This window comes from Lagopus leucura, unplaced genomic scaffold, assembly GCF_019238085.1.
Source record: "Lagopus leucura isolate 7727_CA_CO unplaced genomic scaffold, USGS_WTPT01 Super-Scaffold_100110, whole genome shotgun sequence".
NCBI classification, from domain to species: Eukaryota; Metazoa; Chordata; class Aves; order Galliformes; family Phasianidae; genus Lagopus; species Lagopus leucura.
In genome coordinates this window covers 175,155-198,107 of record NW_024962326.1, presented here as the reverse complement: position 1 = coordinate 198,107, position 22,953 = coordinate 175,155, and the positions used below count along the sequence as shown (strand labels likewise).

Sequence of the window (22,953 nt, the reverse complement as noted above, 5' to 3'; positions counted from 1 at the left end):
GGTCGGTGCCAACTGGTTCCAGTTGTGCTGAGGGCTGGGCTGAGCCAAGTTGAGGGAACAAAACCAGTCCCATCACCCAAACCCAGTGCAAAGCAGGGGAATAAATTCACCCATGGGTGAGACTGCAGGCAGCAAACCCCAAATCCTCATCCTGACCACAGAGTGGCACTGCTCCAAGGGACACAGCCTGCAGGGAGGCGAGGATGGGGATGGTTCTCCAGGCTCTTGAGCAGCAACACACGAGGAAATCAGGTGGAACTGAAGAAGCATACAGCAGGGCAACTTTATTAACGGCCTCATGGCAAACTCCCAGACCACAAAGGTATAAAACATCGACCAGAGATACGCTGCTGGGACACGGCAGAGCACGCAGTGCAACAAATCCCATTCAGTTTCTTTGACTTGTTTATTTAAAAATTCTTCCCACTGCAGTAACAAACTATTTCCCCAGCGTGTTTAGGTTGAAGACTCATTTTGGCAGGAACAAGGAGTTATTGTAATGAAGCATCAACAAAACACGCTTTTTTCCCACTGGTAGGAGAGACCCCGGATATCACTAGTAATGCTCTGCAATATAGGGTAGTAAACAGAGGCACCCAAGGATGGGGAGTGCTATCTCCCATTTCAGTGTGCTGCTTGTAATTTTAAGCAATTTCCATACCCTTTAGGCTTCAGACTTCTGCTAAGAAGACAGAAAGGGTGAGTTTGTGAGTTATTTTGTTATACAGAACCTACAAAGGAGATCTGTCTGCATTGCCTTCAGTAAGAAATTAGCTTCCATTAGACCAGAATTGTCCAATTCCATTTCTGAGCCAATTTCTAAAGAACATAAGGAGAAACCCAAAGCAGTTCCACCATTTTCTTCCTGGTATATTTTAAGAAAACAACCCCAGACTGAAATCTCAGTCAGGGCTGGCACTTTCTGAGCAGCCCAAGGGAATGAAGTCTTCCAAATCATATTCAGAGGGAGATAATCTTCTGGTCTCTTTTGTAAAGCCACAGCAGAAATGTGGAAAAGCTTGCCACAATGATTGTTTTGCCCTTCAAAGGGTGAAAGCCAGCCCTGAACAGGGGTACCAAGCATACAAGCAACAAAAGCATTAACCTGCCTGCTTCCCTGGAGGAAATTCACCCTACAGGCTTGAACCTGCTCTCAGTGGGATGGCTCCCACTGAGTTCAACAGTACAGGATCAAGCCTTAGGTGTGATGCAGCAGGGTCAGGTACTCTGGTATATCTTATTCCAATTCATTCATCACTGCAGAAATTTTGCAGCCAATTTGTCCTACGAAAGGCAACCAAACTTCTCTTTCTGTGTTCTCCCTCCTCCCGTTTCGTGGGTACCGCTGGGTTCCGTTCCTGCCTTTACTTCCTGAAGCTTCTGGTGGAGGAGGTCGTGGTGACGGTGTAGGATTTGCTGGAGCCCCCCGAGGAGAAGCCGAGAGCTCCGCTGCCCATCCCTGCTCCCAGGGCAAGGCCTCCACGGACCCCTCCTCCCAGGAATCCACCGGATCCACCACCGCTGGAGGTGACCATGGCTGCGGCGCAGAGGGAAGCAAAGCAACCATAAGCACTGGGGAACAGCAAAACCCAGCCTGGCAACCTTCTCAGAAAGGGCATTTTTAAATCACAGAATCACAAGGTTGGAAACGACCTGCAAGATCATCCAGTCCAACCACCCTCCCATTCCTATCAGTACCACAAGCACTAAACCATCTCTCGTAGCTCCTCACCCAGGCGCCTCTTGAACACTGCCAGGGATGGCGACTCCACCACCTCCCTGGGCAGCCATTCCAGTGCCTGACCACCCTTTGAGAGAAAAAGTTTCTCCTAATATCCAACCTAAACCTCCTCTGGTACAACTTCTGGCCATTTCTTCGGGTCCTACTATTTGCCTGAGAGAAGAGGCCAGACCCTTTTGCACCACAGCCTCCCTTCAGGAAGTTGTAGAGTGCTATGAGGTCTCCCCTGAGCCTCCTCTTCTCCAGACTGAACATTCCCAGCTCCCTCAGCCACTCCTCATAAGACTTGTGCTCCAGACCCCTCACCAGTTTTGTTGCCCTTCTCTGCATACGTTCCAGGGCCTCAGTGTCTTTCTTGTAGTGAGGGGCCCAAAACTGAACACAGCACTCAAGGTGCGGCCTCAATCTCAGCAAGCAGATGAGAGCTTCCTAAGACCACCTGCTAAACACAACGCCCAGCACACAAATATCTTGCTCCAGTTTGGCGCAGAGCATGTACCAGCTGTGTGTGCTGGCGGAGTTGCACACAGCCCCCATCCCTCCCTCAATGGCCTCCTGCAGAATGGGGAACCCAGTCCCACAAACACAGTATCAGAAATACATTCTGCTCATCTCGTGGTGCACCAGGCATGTCCACAGCCATCAGCAGCAATGATAAGTAGATGAATGGATGAAAAGTAGATTCTGGTTAAGAGCAGTGTCTCCAAAACACCTGCTTGTGTCCAACACCCAGGTAAGGCAAGTGACCAGTGCTTCCCAAGGTGGAAACCCTCTAACATCACCTTTGAGCTGCCTTCTAATGCAGGTTCTTATTTTTCTCTCAACTTTTCTTTTTAGTGCACTTTTCTCCATACAAAAATGGGAGGAAGGGGACAGGGCAAGGGGGAGTCAGCATTCCCCCATTTAAACACTCACACATTCATTCATTCATTCCCCCATTTGTACAGATGAGTTAGAACTGAAATCTGCCATGGAGCCAACAGCACTATCAACTTTTGTCCCGGGGGGCTTCCATTTAAGAAGGGGTTAATTAAGGCAGGGCACTACAAGGCTCCTGCTTGCAGGACCAAGCTGATCCCATCTGCATTTCCCAAAGAAACTATAAGAGTAAATGTTATAAATAATAAAATCAACTCACAGATGTTGACGCTGCCAACCCCATCGCCAGCCAACCTGTTGGAGCAGAAAAACACAAAGGCAAAAGGGAAGAGAACGGGTTAGACTCTGCATTACTCAGTGTTCCCCCAGGGCCTCAGTGCTGGGGATGAAGACAATGGCAGTGAGTTATTATTGCTGCTGTAAATAATTCAGACAAGATAAGTGTGCCATCCAGCGCTTTGTTCTGGCCCTACATTTACAAGCTCTGTTATCACCTGGAGGGGAGGTGCTGAAAGAGCACAAGGAACTGTGGCTTAATTCTATGGGGATTTAGGCCACTTGGAAATCTTCTTCCACATCCTCAAATGTACAATGGAAAGCAGCACTTATTTCCTTGTATGTTTTCATCAAACTATCCACTCTTCCCCAGAGCTTGACAGTTTGGCTGTATGGCCAAAGCACATTCAGAAACAAAAAATCAGTTTAAAACGCAGTTTTCTCTTCCATGTTTCCTTCCAGAAACTGGAACTGGGCCCTCATGATGTCACCACGATACAAAGGGTTGGATCCTTCATTATGTAAACTCCCCAGGCAGCACCCAACAGCCAACAGAACATCTGTAAAATATTGCTGGGGGAAGATGCAGATCTTGCAACTGCACAGCTTGATTTCACCCACCTGCTCTCCTCGCCCTCCAGCAGCTTCCTGTAGGTTGCAATCTCAATGTCCAGGGCCAGCTTGACGTTCATCAGCTCCTGGTACTCACGCAGCTGCCGGGCCATGTCCTGCTTTGCCTTTTGCAGAGCAGCCTCCAGCTCCTCCAGCTTTGTCCTGGCATCTTTGATGGCCAACTCACCACGTTCCTCAGCTTCAGCAATGGCAGCTTCCAGCTTGGCACGCTGCAGTGACAAAGCAGAGCATGTTAGAGGGCATCTCACCACCCATGGACTTCTGGCATCTACAGGCCAGTACATCTGTGGTTCTGCAGAGCTCAAAAAAGCTCCTTCCAAAGCCATACAAACTCATGCCTCCACATTTTTTGGGTCACCAGAGGGAGATCAACCTGTGAAGGAAGCTCACCTCGTTCCAGGACATGTTATTCTGAAAAGCAATTCATCAGATCCTATTTCTCTGCACCAATTACACTTTCAGAGGACTTTCAGTTGACTCTCAGTTTCTCAGCCCACCCACACCGCACACAACAACCCCACACTTAGGGTTGATGCAAGCTCTGGGTTTCTCTATGCCCCAGAGCTCGTTCACAGCCAGTTGATCTCCAGCAAGCTTTGATCTGAGGCAAGCATGGGCTGCAGCAGACCTGCAATTAACCGACAATGCACATACCCCAAAAAGCATCTCTATGGGGGTACATCAAGCTGGCAGCCTAATGCACACCCACCAGTGTCCTTTGCACACCCAGAGAGCGTGTTTGGCAGGAAGGGCTCACAGTGAACATATGTTTTATACTCTCATTCATTATTCAGGGAGCTGCACTGGGTCAGCTTTTTGCTTGTAAATGTGGATGTATGTGGAAACATCCCTGCCCTGAAACCAAATAACCACGAACGGATGAATCACAATGGCTTAACTCCAGCCTGTGAGCTGCTGGTTTTTCACAGCCAGCCTTCAGCCCCAAAAATGGTCTGAGCCATGCACTGTTCTGGCTCTCACCAGCTCTACTGATAAAGCGATAACTGCCTCTGGAGAAAGCAAACAAAACTCCCATACAGCTAAAAAATCCTTTTGTGTGCTCAAACACGATGTTCCCTTCTGCACAAAAGGGAGTGGACAAAGATCCCAGCAGCAAAAGGGCACAAGGAAGGTGTGCAGCTGAGCACAGCTGAGCAGGTTGCTGCATTCAGCGCTGCCCTTTGGAAAGGGCTCTGCATCTCCCCTGTTCCGCACTCCCAGGACTCTGTAGCTCAGCTCCACCGTATCTGTGGTTTTATTCTCCTCCTGCAGAACTGATGTCTTCCAGGATGATGGCTGCAGCTATCCCAAACTGCTTCTAACAGATGCTGCCTTAAGCTTTGTCCCCCAGTCCACCTGCTGCTGCTAAACCCACTGCTCTGCAGCAAGAGAACAAGGGCAGCTCCTCACCTGGGCCTTTGCATTTTCAATCTCGCCCTGCAGCCTCTGGATCACGCGGTTTATCTCTGTGATTTCATTCTTGGTGTTGCGCAGATCATCCCCGTGCTTCCCAGCAGTGACCTGCAGAGCTTCAAACTGCGACACAAGGAAGGATGGAGTCAGACCAGCAGCCCACCGCAGGCTGAAACCTCTCCACGCTCATTATATGTAGGAGAGATGGAATAATAGAAGCTGTTGCTGCCATTCTCTCTCCCATAACTCACCTTGCTCTGGTACCAGGACTCAGCCTCTGCCCGGCTCCTGTTGGCAATATCCTCATACTGTGCTTTGACCTCTGCAATGATGCTGTCCAGGTCCAGGTTTCTGCTGTTATCCATGGACAGCACCACAGAGGTGTCAGAGATTTGGGCCTGCAGCTCACGAAGCTCCTGCCAGTCACAATAAAAACAATACTATTAATCATTGATAAGGGCCTCTCTTTTAGAAGCCAGTTACAGAGAGAATCCGAGAAGAAAAGGGAAGCAGATAAAAGTTCATTGAAACCATCACTAATTAAAAGGAAACCAACTGAGTCACATTAACCGTGCAGAGTGCAGCAGCAGAAAGGGAGCCACTTGTTATCACTCCCAGGTTAAGAGCAAGGTTAGCTGACTCCTCTCCTGAGATAACACCTCGGCATGAAGTGCAGGCCTAAGAAGCCTGAGCATCAGCTCCTCAGCAAAGGGCCAAATTCCACCATCTTGCACAAGGGTGCAATGTGCCTGCTTGCATCAGTCTCTTATCTTGTAAACGCTGCCAAAGATAAATGAGTCTGGGGCAAGGAGCTTTCCTTTCTCTGTTCCTCAGACAGCACAGAAACACACACATCAGTGCTTCAGCACTGAGTATAATGCGTTGCTTTTCTTGCTTTCACACTAACTGCATAAATAACTAAAGCATGCCCTAGGTGTGTTTGCAACAAAACCTACTCACATCCCAGACAAGGAAAAACTACTGTGAGAGCTCACAGAACCTGGACTTCACGTGCAGCTCCGTTTTGCTTACTTGATCTCTCCGCTGCCTTTCTTATCTCTGACAACAGCATAGTGATGCTCTCAGGCACCAACAGTGGTACTGCATTGCAGCACCCACAGGAAGCAGAAGGGCCTTACCGCTTCGTAGAGAGATCTCAGGAAGTTAATCTCATCCGTCAGCGCATCCACCTTGGCCTCCAACTCCACTTTGTTCATGTAGGCAGCATCCACATCCTAAAAGAGTGACAATCCAGTGAGGTTGATGGAGTTTTGGTGACCAAGCCCACCCAGACTTTGGCTTCAAAAGCAGCTGTGCACCCAGCAAGTTCCCCACATCACCTGCTCGCCATCCCTCAACCCCCTCAGCGTGCCCTAAAAGTTATCCACTGGTGCACTGAACTGCTGGTCCCTGTACGTTCTGCAGGGTTCATAGAATACCTCGAGTTGGAAGGATCCATAAGGATCATCCATTTCAACTCAGTGATCCCAGGACTGTGCCTGCACCTATGTTTGCACAGTGACAGTTTGGACCACACAAACCATACAAACTGGGCCTTATGGTCTCTCTGACTTTTTAGGTTTTAAGAGTATTTAACCTAGAGAAATATACAGCCATAATGTGTGAGATGCACAGGGGCTGCTCCTCCTTCCTTGTTCCTACAGTGATCCTGGTACCCAGATAGAGGCAGAAATGAGAGGTGAAGTTGGGTATCCAGGCAAAACAGCAGCAAAGGGATTGGAGGAGCAGAAGGGGGGAGAAGGGCTGCACCCAGGTTTGATCAGACCCATATTCAAGACTCGCACCTTCTTGAGCACCACAAACTCATTCTCTGCTGTCGTGCGCTTGTTGATCTCATCTTCATATCTGCCAGGAGAGAAGGCAATGTCTCAGTGAAAAGTTACCCAATTCCACCCTTTCTCTCCCCATTTCTCCCTTTCTGAAGCACTTTGCCAGCCTGTGATTACCCAAACAAGCCAGTCACAGGCAGAGGTTTGCTGCACCACTGAGGAATGTGCATTGTTTGCACTGAAGGTGCCACGTTTGAAAGTTATTGTTTGGACAAACTGATGCCTGAAAGCTGCTCTGGTCCACACTGCCACCACCACTGAGCTGGGAAGCACTTCCCTTTTTTTCCCATTGCACACAGGGAGTTCTCTGCTCCTTATCCCCACTCATGCACAGCCCAGTGCTGGCCTGCTGTGCTCTGTGTCCTGAGGTTCTCAGCTCCTTCCCTCAGCCACTGAGAATAAATAAAAATGCAGAAGAGATGCAAACATTCAGCACATTCATCTGCACTGATCAAGGGGCTGTTAAAAGCTCTGCTCACTCTGTACTTCCTTACTCCAGGCATCTGAGCACACTGTGCAGGTGCCAGTCGCACCTAAGAGTTGAGTGCAATTTTTCTGCACAGAGTGGCTCTGCTCTAAAGCCCCACAGACCTGTAATATTGGCCACATCCCTTCTCTAAGTGTCTGACTTGAGGTGCAATGACTTCAGTTCTCAGCAGACATAAATCATGCTGCATTGGCTTTATGGACTGGCCTCACAGATTTTCTACCACCTGCAAGCCTGGCTTGCAGAGTCTGCTTTTCAGAGCTGTGTACAGCCAACCTGCTGACCCCAAACAGCAAGAACCTGCTGTGTGGATCCTGCAAGTCATCTAAAAAATAGAGCAGGAAGCATTTTAACCAGCTGCTTTGGAATGGCTGCTGACAAAGTTAGACTCTGTTCTATTGACACAGTCTATGGCTAGGACTGCAATTTGCCTTCCAAAGTTTGAGCTAGTTCAGTTTTAAGCATTCACGTAATACTCCTAGTGCTTTGCACTGGACGCTTGCCCATCCATGCTGATATAAGCAGGTGTTGTCCTTTGGGAGGTCAGTGAATTGCATCCGTTGCTATTGCAGAGCACTGCACAACACGGACGCTGCACATGCATAGCAGAAAGGAATCAGAGCTTGGCCTCTAGCAGAGGTAATCACAGAGGTGTACAAATAAAATAAAATAAAACCCAGCACCAATTGCATTTTTACCAGAACAGTTTGTTGAGCTCTATTTGCAACAATTCATTCAGTGCTCTCCATAACTCCCACGAAAAGCCCAGCACAGCCCACACAGAGCCACGTGGGCAGCACTACCCAGTGCATTCCTACCCTTGCTTACTTTGAACCACACCCTGAGTCAAGGCAGTGACCAAATAAGAGACCAAATTGCATCCCTATCAACCTCCTCCCCTACCTGAGATATCGGTGGGGAATGGCTGTGTATGAAAATGAGGCAACAGGCACATAAGGGGCTACTCATGTTTTAGGTATTTGACTCAGGAGATGAGATTTTCTTCATACGAATGAGGAGAAACAGGTTCTGAATTCCAGTTACCAAATCCAGCACCTCAGGCTCCTAATTCCTGCTTCCCTCCCCATATAAGGTTTTGCTCCCCAGCACGGACCCCTGGGTGGGAGGAATAAATAAGCACCTGTGCACCTTGCATTCATGTGATACGCAGCTGAAATTAGGGCTACAGCTCCTCTGGGTGCAAACCAGTTCCCTGCTGCTGCCGTGCAGAGAAACACGGTGCAACTGTGGATGAGCACGGAGTAACTGAGCAGGGCTGGGAGAACACCATTCCCATGCTCCTCCTTGGGAAGTGCTGGCTATTGACTTTCCCTACACACACCCCGGGGATTATCAGATGTTTGCTTTCAGTTCCTGCTTGATCCAGTTTGCCAGCTCCCTCTTTTCTTTCCTTTCAGGCATTTCCCTGTAGGGCTGCACTGGGCACAAAGGCTACTTTCTCGATAGCAGTCCTCACAAGCAACGTGATTTGGATGGAAAAACTGCTAAAACTAATGCAAGTCATCTGCTCCATTGCCTCCCCATGGAACAAGAAGCAGTTTACCCACTGCCTGCAACCTGCACAGCTCCTATGGGGCTCCTACAGACCCAGACAGTCCAGCCCAAAGTAGGAATCAATCCCTGAGGAGGCTGCAAAGCAAAGCCACGGGGATGGAGCACGTGGGAGCAAGGTGCCAGGAGCACCATGTAACCAAGGTGGCTTCCTTGGACAGACACCTAGCAAAAAACACATCACCCTCCTTAGCAGAAAAGCTGGGGACACCTCTACCAATCTAACTGTCCAGCTATACCGTTAGATGGTTGGATTATACATTACTTGGCCTTGAAATCCTCAACAAGATCCTGCATGTTCCTCAGTTCACCCTCCAAACGCCCTTTGTCATTTAACAACCCATCCAGCTGCCTCCTCAGGTTGTTGATGTACGCCTCAAACATGGGGACGATGTTACTCCGGGTGGTCTTCTGGTCCTGGAGCAGACTCCATTTGGTCTCCAGCATTTTGTTTTGTTGCTCCAGGAACCGGACCTGCCGAGAAACCAAGGCGTCATTTGTGAAAGGATGGGGAAGGGGGGGGATCTGACACTGCAGAGCTGGGATGCTGGGGGATGCGTGTGCTGTGGATGGTATCTGAAGGATTCACTGTGTCCATGAAAAGCACCTACATTCTAAAGGGTGATAATGTCCAGAGGGAGCATGGCTGCTCTGGGGTTTGCCTTGCAGTATTGAGGCTTTGTTTGAATTAAAAGATAAGGAGATTCTGCTTGCCTGATGCATAAGAGAAACCATTCAGAGATCACAGTGTCAGCCAATTAAACTCAACTCCACAGCTGGATTCCTAACATTTTGAGGATGCCAGAGCTGGTTTACAATACAGGGTCCCCAGTCCATTGGTGGGAGATAACAGAGCTGCAGAGGTACAGGGCAGCGCAAACAAACACAGCAAGCCCTGACTTACATCAAAGGTCTGTTCTACCAGGTCAGCCCCTTTCCAAAGACCCCCCTCCCTCTGATTTGCTGGTGCGTGTGGGGCTTTGCAATGCTAGCTAAGTAAAGGGGGTGCAAAGCTGGCCTAAACAGAGAAAAAACTTCTGCTGACAGCAGAGATTTAATAACAGTTATTAGACTGCAGGAAAATCAGGTTGGTGAAACCCCAACCCCATTCATGAACCCCCACCCCATTAAGTGAGTTTTGGGTCAGGGCTGCATTCAAGCCCAGCACAGCCGGCCTCACCTTGTCAATGAAGGAAGCAAAGCGGTTGTTGAGGGTCTTGATCTGCTCCTTCTCCTCCTTGCGCACCCGCTGGATGTTGGGGTCGATCTCCAGGTTGAGGGGGGTCAGGAGGCTCTGATTGACGGTGACCTCCTGGATGCCGGCCCCGGGGACGATGGCCCCACCGAACCCCATGCCTCCATAGCCATATCCAGAGCGAACGCTGTAGGAGCTGCTGCCTCCGAGGGAGATCCGCTTGTTGGCAGAGCCCAGATTGTAGAGGCTGGAGCTGCCAAAGCCCCCTGCCTTGCCAAGGCCACTGCCTCCACGGACAGAGGAGACGGAGCTGACCCGTACCTGGCTGACCCCTGGGACGGCCACGGAGCGAGAGCTGAAGCTGATGGAGCGGGACATGGCTGCTGCGGGTCTGGCGGAATCCCCTGTCCTTAAACCTGAGGGTAGCTGTGCTGGGAGACCAGGGCAGGGAGCAAGTGAGCTCTCCTGCCTCGCTTCCCCTTTTATCCGTTAGGAGAGCTGGGCTTGGCTCGAGGGCAAAAGAGGGATCGTTTTACTGCCTGCAGATCTGGGTGTGCCTGGCAGCCCTCCCACCCTCCGTCAACCTGCTGAACCCGAAGGGAAGGGCCGGGGAAGGGGGACAGGACACACCTGGCGCCCGGTGCTGCGCTCAAAGCTTTTGTTCCGCAGCTCCCCATGTCCCTGCCACCAGCACAGCTGAGGGATGTGAAGCACTGGGTTCCTCTGAGCAGAGCAGAGGCGCAGCAGGACAGGGCTGGTCCCATTTCCTCGAAGCTTCTGTTCCTCCCTGCTTGTATGAGGGGATGCTGAAATGAGAAGAGGGGGGATATGCATTGATTTCGAACACACTGCATTGCAGGCAGCCCCCTGTGCAGCAGCAGAGAGGTGATAAGGGGCCTCAACTCAGTTTCAGGTACAGCCAAGTTTGATAAGAGGCAAAGCCAGCTCATGCCATACACTGCCCAGCCAGCCTGATCTGTGCAGAAGAACATGAGATGCCAGAGCTGCCCCTGGACACAGCATTTTTGCCATCTTTCCCGTTAACTCTGAAACAAAGGTGTTTTTTGGTGGGTTGCACCTTGCAGGTTTAAATACTCAACATGTCAGTGCAGACTGAAAAGGAATCATAGAATCGTTTGGAAGGGATCCTTAAAGGCCATCTATTCCAACTCCCCTGCAATGAACAGGGAACCATCAGGCTGCTCAGAGCCTGGTCCGGCCTGACTGGAGGAAACAGGACAGATTCCTGCTTAAACTCCAGGGCTCCCACACAGAAGTGGCAGAGACACAAGAAATGGTTTTACAGGCTTTCTGCATTTTTTAATCGCCTTAAAGGGATACACATCTTTACTGCCAGGTCATAAATCCTCCAGTCGGGCCAGAATGTGTCACCCTCAGATCTTCCCCTCATCCGGGTGCTGAGATAGCGCTGGCTCCATTTCTGGCCACAGCCTTCTCCAAGTATGCGCTTCCTTCTTCATGGGGAGAATGCAAGCTGGCTGCATATCCCAGCTACCAAAAGGAAATTCTCTTTTCAAAATGAGAAATGGAGCCTGACAGAGACAGATGAGGTGAGATCACTCCCTGCGCCACGAGAGCTGCTTCAGCTTTCAGCAGCAAAAAATAAGATTCACTGAGTGCAAAGCAAACTTCTACGTTCCACACACCAGCTCTGCCTTGACCTGATGGCTGATGCAGACAGGATAGGGTTTGTTGCATCTGTATGCAGCCACCTGCAAGGCAGAAGTCTCCAGCTGTGTTATGTGGCTTCAGGTCCTTGCAAGCACACAGAGAGGCTGCTTTCCTGCAACTCCTCTGGGTTGTTGTAAAAGGAAGGGAATTGGAGCTCAAAGTGCCGCTTAAGAGCCCTGCTTTGGCAGGAATAACCTGCAACAAAGCAAGCTCTAATTGTGCATTTTATCAGGTTGCTTTCCAGCCTCAGCTGTCCTGCATCAGCAGATGGGATTCTTGCACAAGGCAGCATGCAAACCAGAAAGCAATCCAGACAGGCAAAATACAACTCCTCTGCCAGATAAACTGTCATAAAGGCAAACTTGTTCCCAGCAACCTCCGAGGAAACAACTGGTAGGCAACCAGAGAGCTGAACTTCACCCTGCTTTGTACTATTGAGGGCCAGACCCACAAAAAGCCATTTTTCTAATTGTAATTAATTACCACCATGCAACACAACTGATTGTAGGTGAAGATGAGTCTGTTGAGGTGGCCTTCCCAAGTTTCCACACACTGTTCTGTATCGTTTCCAACCCATGCAACGACCCCCATGGGATTGGGGTCTGGTGATACAGAAGACACCGTATGGAGTGGTTAAGCACCCTTTAGGGAACTGAGTGCTTGGACACTGTGACCATTCTGCTCAGGGTCACAACTTGCCAACCCTTCCCACTCCAACCAACTCACTCTTATGTACCGACGCTCACAGAACCAACAAGAGTCACAGGTGATAAATCCCTCCACAAATCCTACATCAAATACACCGAGTTTTCAATTCCAGCCCTGAAAGCACAGGAGAACCCCATCAAATATGGCCACATCCTGACGGAAGAGGAAGAAATCTTTGCAGATGAGCAAAACCACTTTAAGAACGTGGGTCCGTTGTTTCCTCGCGCTCAGTTGGTATCCGTGGGCTATCTCTTGCTGTGTGTTTAGACTGCAGTGTTTGCTTTGAAAGCTTTCTGGAGCTGGGAGTGCCCTTAGGTTTTGTGTTTGCACAGCACAGTCCCAGTTTGCGATTACTGCTCCAAAGTGCTTCAGCAGTGAGTCATTTATAAGCGAGCTTGCATCCTGACGACAAGCAGTGTTTTGGTGGTCTGATAAGTGGGGGTAATCATGCAAGAGCACAACACAGCACTCATGGGACCATCAGAGAATGACACTGTCAGGCTGTTATTCGTTATATCAATGCCAATGCTGGTGCTTGCAGCCATAGAGCTGCCTTGCTGGTGGTGATATATCCATGCTGCAAACACTGCTCATTCTCCTCCCAAAATCTGGCTCCTAGAGGAGCTCCTGCAATAAACATTTGCAGCTCCTCAGCTATTGCTATGAATACTGAGAGACCTCCAAAGGAAACCTGTGCAGCACCTGTGGTTTGGGGGCAGTAAGAGAACATCTACAGAGCGATGTCTGAACACACAGACACAAGCCACGTCAAGACAAAGTGGTTAATTCACATGAAGGATGATTCAGTTGTACTTCCAGTGTCACTGGGGCAATAAAGCTCAAAGCAATGACACAGCTCAGCAGCACAGAATCTCAATGACAGGAAAGCAGCTTTTCCAGAAGGCTGCTGGTTCAAAGGATTCAGTGTTCCAGAGGTTGGTACCTCGGTACAGCTCAGCACTCTCCTGCTGTAAATCAGGGCCCCACGCCTACCTGGAGGCTGCTTAATTCATGTCTTTAATATTCTGCCACTGCCCATTTCTGAAGAATTGAAGCGGTTCCCTTGAGCCTCGCACGATCTTCCTGTTAACGTTAACTCACACTCATTTGCTCTTATGTTGATAAACTGAACCCTCACACCTCTCAGAATCCAGAGGCTTTTTTGGAAACCTCGAATTCCTGCTGTGGCCTCTCTGTTCCAATTCTCATGGTGAGGTGCAGAGGCCACATGCTCATGCAATTTGCACTACGAACTCCTGCAGTTTTACACATGGAAATTTTGCTCACCACTCTTACAGCCAGTGGCTCTAACAGCTTTATGTCTCCACAGCACTGGAAGCTGCTACAATGAGGCTCACCTTTGCTACACTGCATCTCCCAGCTACACCTCTCCTTCTTGAAACAAAGCTGAGCAGACTTAGTGTTGACAGGGTCATCTTAAGACCAGCAGGAACGGAATGATCACCTGCTTGCCCAGCGTGACAGCCAGCTGCCACAGAGCATAGCTGACATCACATTAACAGCACAGCTTCCAAAAGCTGTTGCCTTCAGTGCAGGAGCTGCACTTCCCCATTCCTCCTTTTATCTGCTCTTTAACATCTTTATTAATGACATCGATGAGGGAATTGAGTGCACCCTCAGCAAGTTTGCTGACGACACCAAGCTGAGTGGTGCGGTTGATACGGTGGAAGGAAGGGATGCCATTCAGAGGGACCTCGACAGGCTGGAGGGCTGGGCTCGGGTGAACCTGATGAGGTTCAACACGGCAAAGTGCAAGGTTTTGCATTTGGGCCGGAAGAACCCCAGGCACCTGTACAGGCTGGGAGGAGCGGTCCTTGAGAGCAGCTCGGCAGAGAAGGACCTGGGGGTCCTGATGGACGAGAGACTGAATATGAGCCAGCAGTGCGCTCTGGCAGCTCGAAAGGCAAATGGGATCCTGGGCTCCATCAGGAGAGGGGTGGCCAGCAGGGACAGGGAGGTGATCGTCCCTCTCTACTCGGCTCTTGTGAGGCCCCATCTGGACTACTGTGTCCAGGTGTGGAGCCCTCAGTACAAGAAAGACATTGAGATTTTGGAGAGGGTCCAGAGGAGGGCGACTAAGATGATCAGGGGGCTGGAGCACCTCCCCTATCAGGACAGGCTGAGGGAGTTGGGCTTGTTCAGCCTGGAGAAGAGAAGGCTGCGGGGTGACCTCATTGCAGCCTATCAATACCTGAAGGGAACCTACACCCAGGAGGGGAGTAAACTCTTCAAAAGGGCTGATAACAGCAGGACTAGGGGAAATGGTTTTAAGTTGAAGGAGGGAAGATTTAGGTTGGATGTTAGGGGGAAGTTCTTTACATGGAGAGTGGTTAGGCCCTGGAACGGGCTGCCCAGGGAGGTTGTGGATGCCCCGTCCTTGGACGTGTTTAAGGCCAGGTTGGACGGGGTCCTGGGCAACCTGATCTGAATGTGTATGTTTGGTGGCCCTGCTAGGCAGGGGGGTTGGAACTACATGATCCTTGGGGTCCCTTCCAACCCGGGTGATTCTGTGATTCTGTGATTCTGTGATCTGAAACACAGTGGCTCAAAGCCAGAAGCTTTTAGATCACAGAATGATGGGATGCTTGTGTTGGAAGAGTCCATAAAGATCAGAGAACCACAGGATAGTTGGGATGGAAGGGTCCCTCGAGAACAGAGCGCCAGAGGATGGTTGGGTTGGAAGGGTCCTCCAAGATCAAAGGAGCACAGAATCACAGCATGGTTGGGACAAGAGGGATGTCAAAGATCCTCCAGCTCCACCTCGTGCCCTGGGCTGGTCCCACCCCTCCATCAGCTACCCCGGGTCTCTCCCATGGCCTTGAGCAGCCCAAGGGCTGGGTCACCCCCAGCTCTCAGCCTGTCCCCACAGCAGAGGCACTGTAGCCTCTAAGCATCCCTCATGTCCTCCTCTGGCCCCACTCCAACAGCTCTATCTTTCCCATGCTGGAGTCTCAGCATGATAACAGCACAAACCCACCCACTGCCATCTCCAGGATCACCTCTGACCACCATAAACAGCTGCTGCCCCTGCAGTGCTTCCCCCCAGATATTTCCCATCCACTCAGCACAGTGACACAGCTCCACACGGTGCAGCCCTGTGTACCTCCTGCCCCAATTGCACCTGGAGCATTGCAGCTGCTGCCAAGGGAGCTGCGTTGCCATGAGCTCCAGGACAAACAAGCAAACCCAGCCCATGGGATCCGTCCTGGGGACACAGTGCAGTGCAGCTCCGGCTCCCCACGCCTGACGCACGATGCAAGCATTTGAGCTATGGACTTTCTTCTCTCTCCAGCCTCCTTAACATGCACTTAAAGCTGTTTTTTTCCCCTCTCCCCCAAATTACAAGATCTTATGATTACAAGAAATCATGAAGGAATAAGTATAAATATAGCTATAATTATGTATAATCATAATTACACGGATAATTTTTTTACATGAAAGTTGAGAGCTGCTCCCGCAGCTGAAGCCTGAAGGAAAACAAACAAACAAAACCACTGCAGCTCTCCATCCTGGCAGTGCCAGGCTCAGCTTTTCTGGAGATGGCACACCTCAGGAGAGAATGGAAAACCCACATTTTGACCCCAGAAAATCACATGTGAGCTACGAGCCCGGCCCATTGCATCTCTGGGTCTGTTCCATTTCCCGGTGGTAGAGCTGAGCTGAGCTCTGTGCATAAGCCCACAGGACAGAGGGGGGCTGGGGCAGATCAGAGTCATCTATCTCAGCCAGTAACACACGCTGGGCAGCACACAAACCCAGGGCAATTACAGCCATCCTCCCAGCCATACTCCTACAGCCATCAGCGCTTAGCCCTTCCCAAATTGCATCTTGCCCAGCACATTGATCTGCTGCTTATGACCTCTCTCCCCACTGCTGGTCCATTCCTTGGGTCAACCCATTCCTGCCACCACAGCCTGTGGCAATGAGATTGCTCGCAGTGTGAGATCTCCCTGTCTTCCTCTTTTAATTGACTCAATTGCAAAGCAAAGCACGCCATTCACAGCAGGCAACGCAGCGCAATGGCACTCTGCATTACTACGGGAATTGTGGGCCTGATTCATGTCTAGGTTAAAGGATAATGCCATCGTAACTGAAGCCAAGTGAATGGAGCAGGGATGGAGAGGAATGATTGTGCACAGTCATCAAGAAGAAATGCCCTTATCAAAATTGTGCTTCAGACACAGCTTGGGCAGAGCCAGTGGCACAACGCCAGCTGACACCAGCTTCCACCTCCGGGTTCAGGAGAGATTAAGGACTCCCAAAGCACCGAGCGCCCAACATGACAGCCATCCCCATGCACCCTTGTTTGTACAGCCCTTGGCACAACGTAATTAAGAACAACGACTGGGTGTCTTAATAGCTGCCGCAAGACAAACAACCATCTGCACCCCTGTGGCTGCACGGAACAAAGCGGCTCGGCAGCCTCTGGCCCCAGTTATGAATTCCGAAACCTTTTGCAAAATCAAAGCTGTCCAAACAGACCTGTTGCCTAACAAACTCTCCTAAGGAAGAAAAATAATGAAGAGCAACACAAATCTGCGTGCAGTATTTTCCAGATAAGCCATCCTGCAGGCAGGAAGTCCGTGGGAGAGGCAGAGCTGCACCACCTCCCTCTGTTCCCTAAGCACATCGCGTATCACATCAGCACCTGCTTAAATCTTCGGGACATAGGACTGCAAAAACCCCATCAGATCTGGAGCCAACTGTGCTGCTGCAGTGGGCAGTTTGCAGCAGTTGGGTTTCCGGAGGGAGCTGCTCCTGGAGGAGCTCTGGGGACATCTCCCACATCGAGCTGCAGCACTGCGCATAGCAGGAGCTTTCAGCCCAATTTTTGGAACATCAGAGCAGTTTTGTGAAAGGCAGGCAGAGAAGCAGTCGGCAAAGGTGGGGAGGGGGTTGGGTGAAAGGGAGGGGTAGGATCTCCCCATGGATGAGTCACAGCTGAAAGACAAAGGTAAATAACATTCAAATGATTAATTGGTTATGAGTGTTTTATTACGGCTGTAATCGCAGAGATGAGACGATAACCTTTGCCTACAGAGGGGCCAGTTCAGCTCTCAGAGGGATGTAAGTGCTTTTTCCTAGTATTGCACACACAGAAATTCCTAGGATTTAGGCTCAGTGCTTTCCACCTGCCATGCTGGGGAGGCATTTTATATATTTATCCTGCTGTTTATCCCCCAGACAGCAAAACCCCTGCATAATGACACTCCAGCCTCCACTTTTAACCCACAACTCCCAAGTGGCAGCTTCCCAATGAACTCCAAAAGGAAGGTGCACCCCTTCTCCCTCCCTTCCTCTGGTTCTTTTGCAGCTGGTGGCCGGGCCTCATGTTTTCCAGCGAGAGCAAAGTGCAGGACTAGCAGCCTTGGACCCAACAGAGCCCAGCCCTGGTGCTGATGGCAGCAGAGGGTGGGGCAGGGCGTTGCGCAGCGCCATGATCGATGCATTCGGCGGTGACAATAGTAATTAGGATCAGAATTAACTCCCCATGCCCACGCTGTCTCACACGAGGTCTGTAGGACGGGAGGGAAGATCAGGACCAGCAGCGCTGTACAGATCCAGAGCTGCTGCTCAGAATCAGCTCCTCCAGACCCAAACCCACTTGGCCTCCTCCCTACACACCCTGGCAAACCCCAAACCAGCCTCAACCATCAGCACATGATTGCCACGAGAGAGGAGAGCAGCTGAGCAGAAATGGGGCAAAAGGAAGAAGTATTCTGCGTGTGCTAGGAGTGAGATTGCTCCCCGTGATGCTGAAGATGCGTTGCTCCTGCAGACACATGGGCTGCACGGTCCCTCAGCTGCAGCAAAGGGGTTGAGCAGAATTTCAGCCATTATAAAGACACCTTAGGGGCCGTGCAAGGCAGAGCCAGGCTCCCAGCTTCCTGCGTTCACCAGGCATGAATCAGCCGGGTAGAATTTAACCTCAGGAATTAAACTCAGGGTGAATCAGATCGGGTACCAGGTTTCGCCAGGATTACAGGCTTCCTGCTGGGCTTACCACCAGCCCAGTCCTGACAAATGCAAACACGTGCAGACACACGGGGCTGCTGCACGTGCATCCTAAAGAATGTGTCCTCCTGAAGATGAGGCCGTGCTCACTTGGGTCTGTGCAGCACGCATGAGGATAGCGGGCGGCCCCTGACAGCATGCTGAAGTGCTAAGAGGAAAGCCCAAGGGGTAACCCAGCACCAAAGCCATGCCTGCAGCAACTGCCCCTTGCAGCAATGCAGCACTGAGCTGCAGCTGAGCATGCTGTGCTGTGCAGCTCTCGTGCAGTGCAGGGTTGCATCATGCAAGGAGTGTGCAGCAGGACAAAGCGCCTCGAGGAAAGTTGCAGTGAGGCTGAGCACCTGCTGTGCATTGCTTCCAGAAAGGTGTTGGTGGCATGAGGTGGGAAGTGAGAGACTGAGTTTGGCTGGTAAAAAGCAAAAAGGGGCCTTTTTCCTGAGGGATTGGGCCCGGGGCCTCTGCCAAAGCACAAAGCAGCTGCAAGTGAGGGGGCAAAGAGGCACTGGGAAGGGAATATAAGCAACTCCCACTGTGATCTTTTGGGGACCTGACAGCTGAGTGGCCCCTCACTGTGCTAACAGCCATGACACCATCCTCTTCTTCTGCCATGCTCTGATCCCAGCTTGAGGCTCCCACCTGAGAACACAAGGAGCAAGAGCCACAGCCCTTGCATAGAGACAAGGCCCCAAAGCCATCCTGCCTCAGTGCCATCGGGTTATTTTGGCTTGCTTTGAATTTCTGAGCTCACTTCTGCAATGCTGATTTTAAGGGAGAAGCTGCAGCAGGCTGAGATTGTTCTGATCACAGCCACTGATCCCCATTTTGGGGCAAAACAGCAGATTTCTGCAATTCCCAATGCAGATGCCCACCTACCAGCTATTACCCTGATGCCTTAGGTGCCTTCTGTCTCCCAATAAAGACCTCTGTGTATTTTAGCCTCAGAACCTAAATGCTGCAAAACAGGTACAGGGCCTCATAAATATCCTCACAACCTCATTACCTGCTGAAGGCTCGCAGTACCAACCGAAACACAATACATCATCATTCATGCTGCGAACCATGTGAGAATGACACACAATGCAAAAACAAAATGCCTAATTAAAAGTGACACAAGAGCACAGAGCCAGATCGTAATCAGAATGGTGGATGCTGGGTGCTGCTTAAAAGGAACAAACTCACTTGCCCAAGTGTGGATTGAGAAACACTAAGCAGTAAATCCTTGCACTGTGTGTCTCATTCACATTCTTTTTACAAGCAGGGACAAAGAAAAGAGAAACCATTTGGCAAATAACAGGACGGGGTAACATAGAGCCAGGCAACCTTCTGGCTCCCAGCGCAGCTTATGAGTGGGCTGAAAGACACTGGGACAAGGCTGGGTGCACAGCCAAGGAGACAAGCAGGTTCACAGGCTTCACCTGATAGCAAAAGCAGCGGTTTCTAAGATTAAACCAAACCCCTTTATGCTGGAGATGATAGGATGCAGCTGCTTGGGGGAAAGCCCCGGGCACAGACACTATCATCCAACCGCTGTGGGAAGGGAAGAGGCTGCAGCACTGGAGCAGAAATGAATGATGTCACCACCTCTTAATTAGTCCTATTTTTTTTTTTTTTTTTTTTCTCAATACCTGAAATTTCCTGGAAGCTACGTGAGCAGCAGATGGGCTGGAAACCTTCCTGAGCGCAAAGCAAACTGGGGCACGTCCCATCCTGCCTTCCAAACCCTTCTGTAAATTCTTTGCAGGTGACGTCTCTTCTGGGGGAAGCGATTTAGATGGCATCAAGAGCTTCTGCTCCTGCAATGAAGTCAGAAATCAGAGAGGAGATGAAAGGAGCAGCGGGCTGGAAGGAAGAAGGGGACATGGACAGCTCTGGGCAGGCACAGAAAGGAGTGAAAAGAGATGGTGAGAATGGAAATGTAACACTGGACAGGTGGATAGAGGGGGAAGGAAAGGAGCTGGGTAAGGCTGAAGAGTAGCCCCAGCCACTACCAAGCCCCATTATGGGGTGTAATTCTCTCCCCAGCCTCAGTGCATCATCCCAATGTGTGTGACACAGACGCAGCACTTCTCCTCAGTTTCATCTCCCAGGGAGATCAAAAACCCCCACCACCAAACCAGCTTCACTGTTGGCCTGCAGTGCCACATCCAGAGCCTCCTGCAGCCCAACATCTACCTCCAGAGCCTGCTGCAGCCCCACATTTAACCTGAGAGCCTGCTGCAGCCCCACATCTACCTTGAGAGTCTGTTGCAGCCTCCAAGCAGCTCAGATGGGACCCAGCAGCCAAATGTAACACAGGCAATTAGGGTCTCTCTTCTTTTTCTTCATTTGCTTTTTTTTTTTTCTCTATCTTGGTGGACCAACCCCAGCTCTGCAACCAGGAACTGCAGCTCCTCTGCCCCATGGCCGCAGTATCAGCCATTCCCCTGCAATGTGTCACTGGGCTGAACACACACAGCTCCCACTGCAGACGCTCCTCGCGTGCCTGGCGTGGCCCAAATGCGTCCTGCTGACCCACTCATTACCTCCTCAGCCCCAAAGCCCTGTCCCTGCCTTGCTTAACCCTAATCACTCTGATTCCTCAAGGCAAGCGCTGATTCGCTGCTTAATCTTCATACGTTAGCCATGCTTAATGAACAGCAATTACTTAGGGAGCTTTGATAAAAGAATTATTCTTCCGTGCATATACTTATTGAGCCAGTAACCCTACAAGGTGCTTTTCCAAGCAGCTGGGATAAATCTCCATGCACCAAGGGAACTCCAGGTTTGTCTGCACAGAGGTTTAAGCATCCCCAAGCGACTCTTCTGTGGTTTAAGTCACCCCATTCCACTCCCAAACCTCAACCTACCAAACAACCACATTGCAAACTCCAGGAATTCATTGCCTTGCTCTAGATGTCCCCACAATGGGAGATCCTCAGACTGCTCGGCATCTTTGAATGGTGACTCCTGCGTGCCAATGGATCAGGAGATGAGTGGGACCAGGAATACCACCATGGTATTGCAGGAGGACACAGCAGTTTGCCTAGAGGTGGCCGAAAATTTCACCACATCCTCCAGAGCTTTCTCCACTCTCCTCTCTTCCACCATTTTTCAGCTTGTTTTGCCATGCAGACAAGAAGGCTGGTGCCTAATCTCAAAGCTAGATTTTGGAGAGCAAGCCCGCTCCAAACTGAACCAAATACCTGGCCAAGGAGGAGCATCAAGAACATCAGCAGGAAGGGGAGAAACAGCCTGACTCAGCACTGCCCCTCCCATAGGGCAGGGAGGACAGCAAGGGGGAGAAACATGCAGCAAGGCTTCGGCTGCCACCATGCAAAGCATATCTCCATTCTCCATCCTTGGAAGGACAACAGAGGGTAGCAGGTTTCTGCATTAAGAGCACCCAAAATACCAAAAAGCAAGCAGCAGCATCTGAGAATCGGGACAGGCTGCTGAGCATTGCCTTCATTAGACTGAAATTAAGGTTCCCTGGGACCCAGCACTGCCTCCCCATAAAGGTGCAAGCTTGGGTCTCCATCTCACCCCACTGCCTAATGGGTGGGACAACAGGAGCTTGGCACCTAGAAAAGAGAGGTTAGAAAGCAAACATTTGCTGCAGAAGGTTATGGCAAACTCTACCCATCCTTCTGGAAGGAGGCAGAGCTTTAATGCTCATCTCAGAATGGAGAGGCCCCATTGCTGCCACTGGAAGATAGCTTTCCACCTCACCTTTTCCAAGCAGTAAAGTCAGCTTTAATCCTAAACCATCTTCCTTCAGCATCCTTCAGCACTTGAGCAACATCTGACAGAGGGGATAAGGGATATAGTACGTAACCCTATGCAGAAAGCAGGACTCAGAGGGCACTAAACAACGTATTACAGTTAAATCTGGTCACAGTGTTTTGTTTGGGTTTCTAACCCTTCCATTCTGCACTGGGTGAAGCCATTTCAGCCAAAGTAGATACACTCTTAGGCTGGATCCGAAGTTACAAATGTCATTTCAAGGAAAAGATAATGGGGGAAAGAAAGAATTGATATGTGGAGTAGAAAGCAGTAGGAACTGATGCTCAGGGAGATGTGGCTGCTGATGCAATGAGCAGCAGTGCTTTCCCTGCAGCAGTCCTTCCCGGGATATTGCAAAACAGAAGCATGCTAGCATCCAGCCCAGCTCCTAGCCGCTATTAGATGGAACCAGCAATGGAACTATCTCCTTCCCTTGGAGTGATCATTCCTAGGAGCCATCACAATGGTGCTCAGTAGCAGATGAAGCAAAGAACCTGCCAGGTGACCCTGTGGCCTGATGTTAATCAGGAACATCGATGTGCCTGCAACCGCAAAGCCACAAGCAGCCTGTGATGAGGCAGATATCTTACCTCAGCTTGCAAGAGCCACGAGCTTTGTCACCTCCCAGCCATAAACATCCTTCTAATCCTTAAAATCCTCAAGATTAAGCTGGGAAGTTTTGACAGGGATCCACCAAGTGAGGGACTCG

At 50.5% G+C, this 22,953-nt stretch overlaps 2 protein-coding genes across 3 annotated transcripts in view; both read right to left on the bottom strand.

Moving 5' to 3' along the window:
- Positions 1-264: 264 nt before the first annotated feature.
- LOC122189003 (keratin, type II cytoskeletal cochleal) lies at positions 265-10,838 on the bottom strand. Of its 2 annotated transcripts, XM_042887765.1 has the most exons (10): positions 10,677-10,838; positions 10,032-10,477; positions 9,117-9,325; positions 6,748-6,808; positions 6,082-6,177; positions 5,194-5,358; positions 4,940-5,065; positions 3,518-3,738; positions 2,880-2,914; positions 265-1,537 (listed from the first exon to the last, which is right to left on the bottom strand). In XM_042887765.1, the coding sequence occupies exons 2-10, from the start codon at positions 10,422-10,424 to the stop codon at positions 1,365-1,367; spliced, it is 1,479 nt and encodes a 492-aa protein (XP_042743699.1). In that variant the 5' UTR covers positions 10,425-10,477; positions 10,677-10,838; the 3' UTR covers positions 265-1,364. The 2 variants fall into 2 exon arrangements, with proteins under 2 accessions (XP_042743699.1, XP_042743698.1); XM_042887764.1 differs by lacking the exon at positions 10,677-10,838 and having other exon boundaries at positions 10,032-10,559.
- Positions 10,839-11,339: 501 nt separating this feature from the next.
- BCDIN3D (BCDIN3 domain containing RNA methyltransferase) overlaps positions 11,340-22,953 on the bottom strand; it is a 52,001-nt gene continuing 40,387 nt past the window's right edge. Inside the window, exons 6-7 of the transcript XR_006181693.1 lie at positions 20,108-20,275; positions 11,340-11,599 (exon numbers count right to left, since the gene is read on the bottom strand). The gene's annotated coding sequence lies outside the window, so the exon portion shown is untranslated. The remainder of the gene's footprint in view (positions 11,600-20,107; positions 20,276-22,953) is intronic.

Bases quoted from the DNA above. Each gene is read 5' to 3' on its own strand.
- LOC122189003 (XM_042887765.1), bottom strand. From the start codon at position 10,424: ATGTCCCGCTCCATCAGCTTCAGCTCTCGCTCCGTGGCCGTCCCAGGG. The intron at 2,915-3,517 runs GTGGGTGAAATC...CTGCTCCAACAG, and splicing joins CTGGAGGGCGAGGAGAGCAG to GTTGGCTGGCGATGGGGTTG. The intron at 1,538-2,879 runs GTGAGTTGATTT...TCTGCGCCGCAG, and splicing joins GGTTGGCAGCGTCAACATCT to CCATGGTCACCTCCAGCGGT.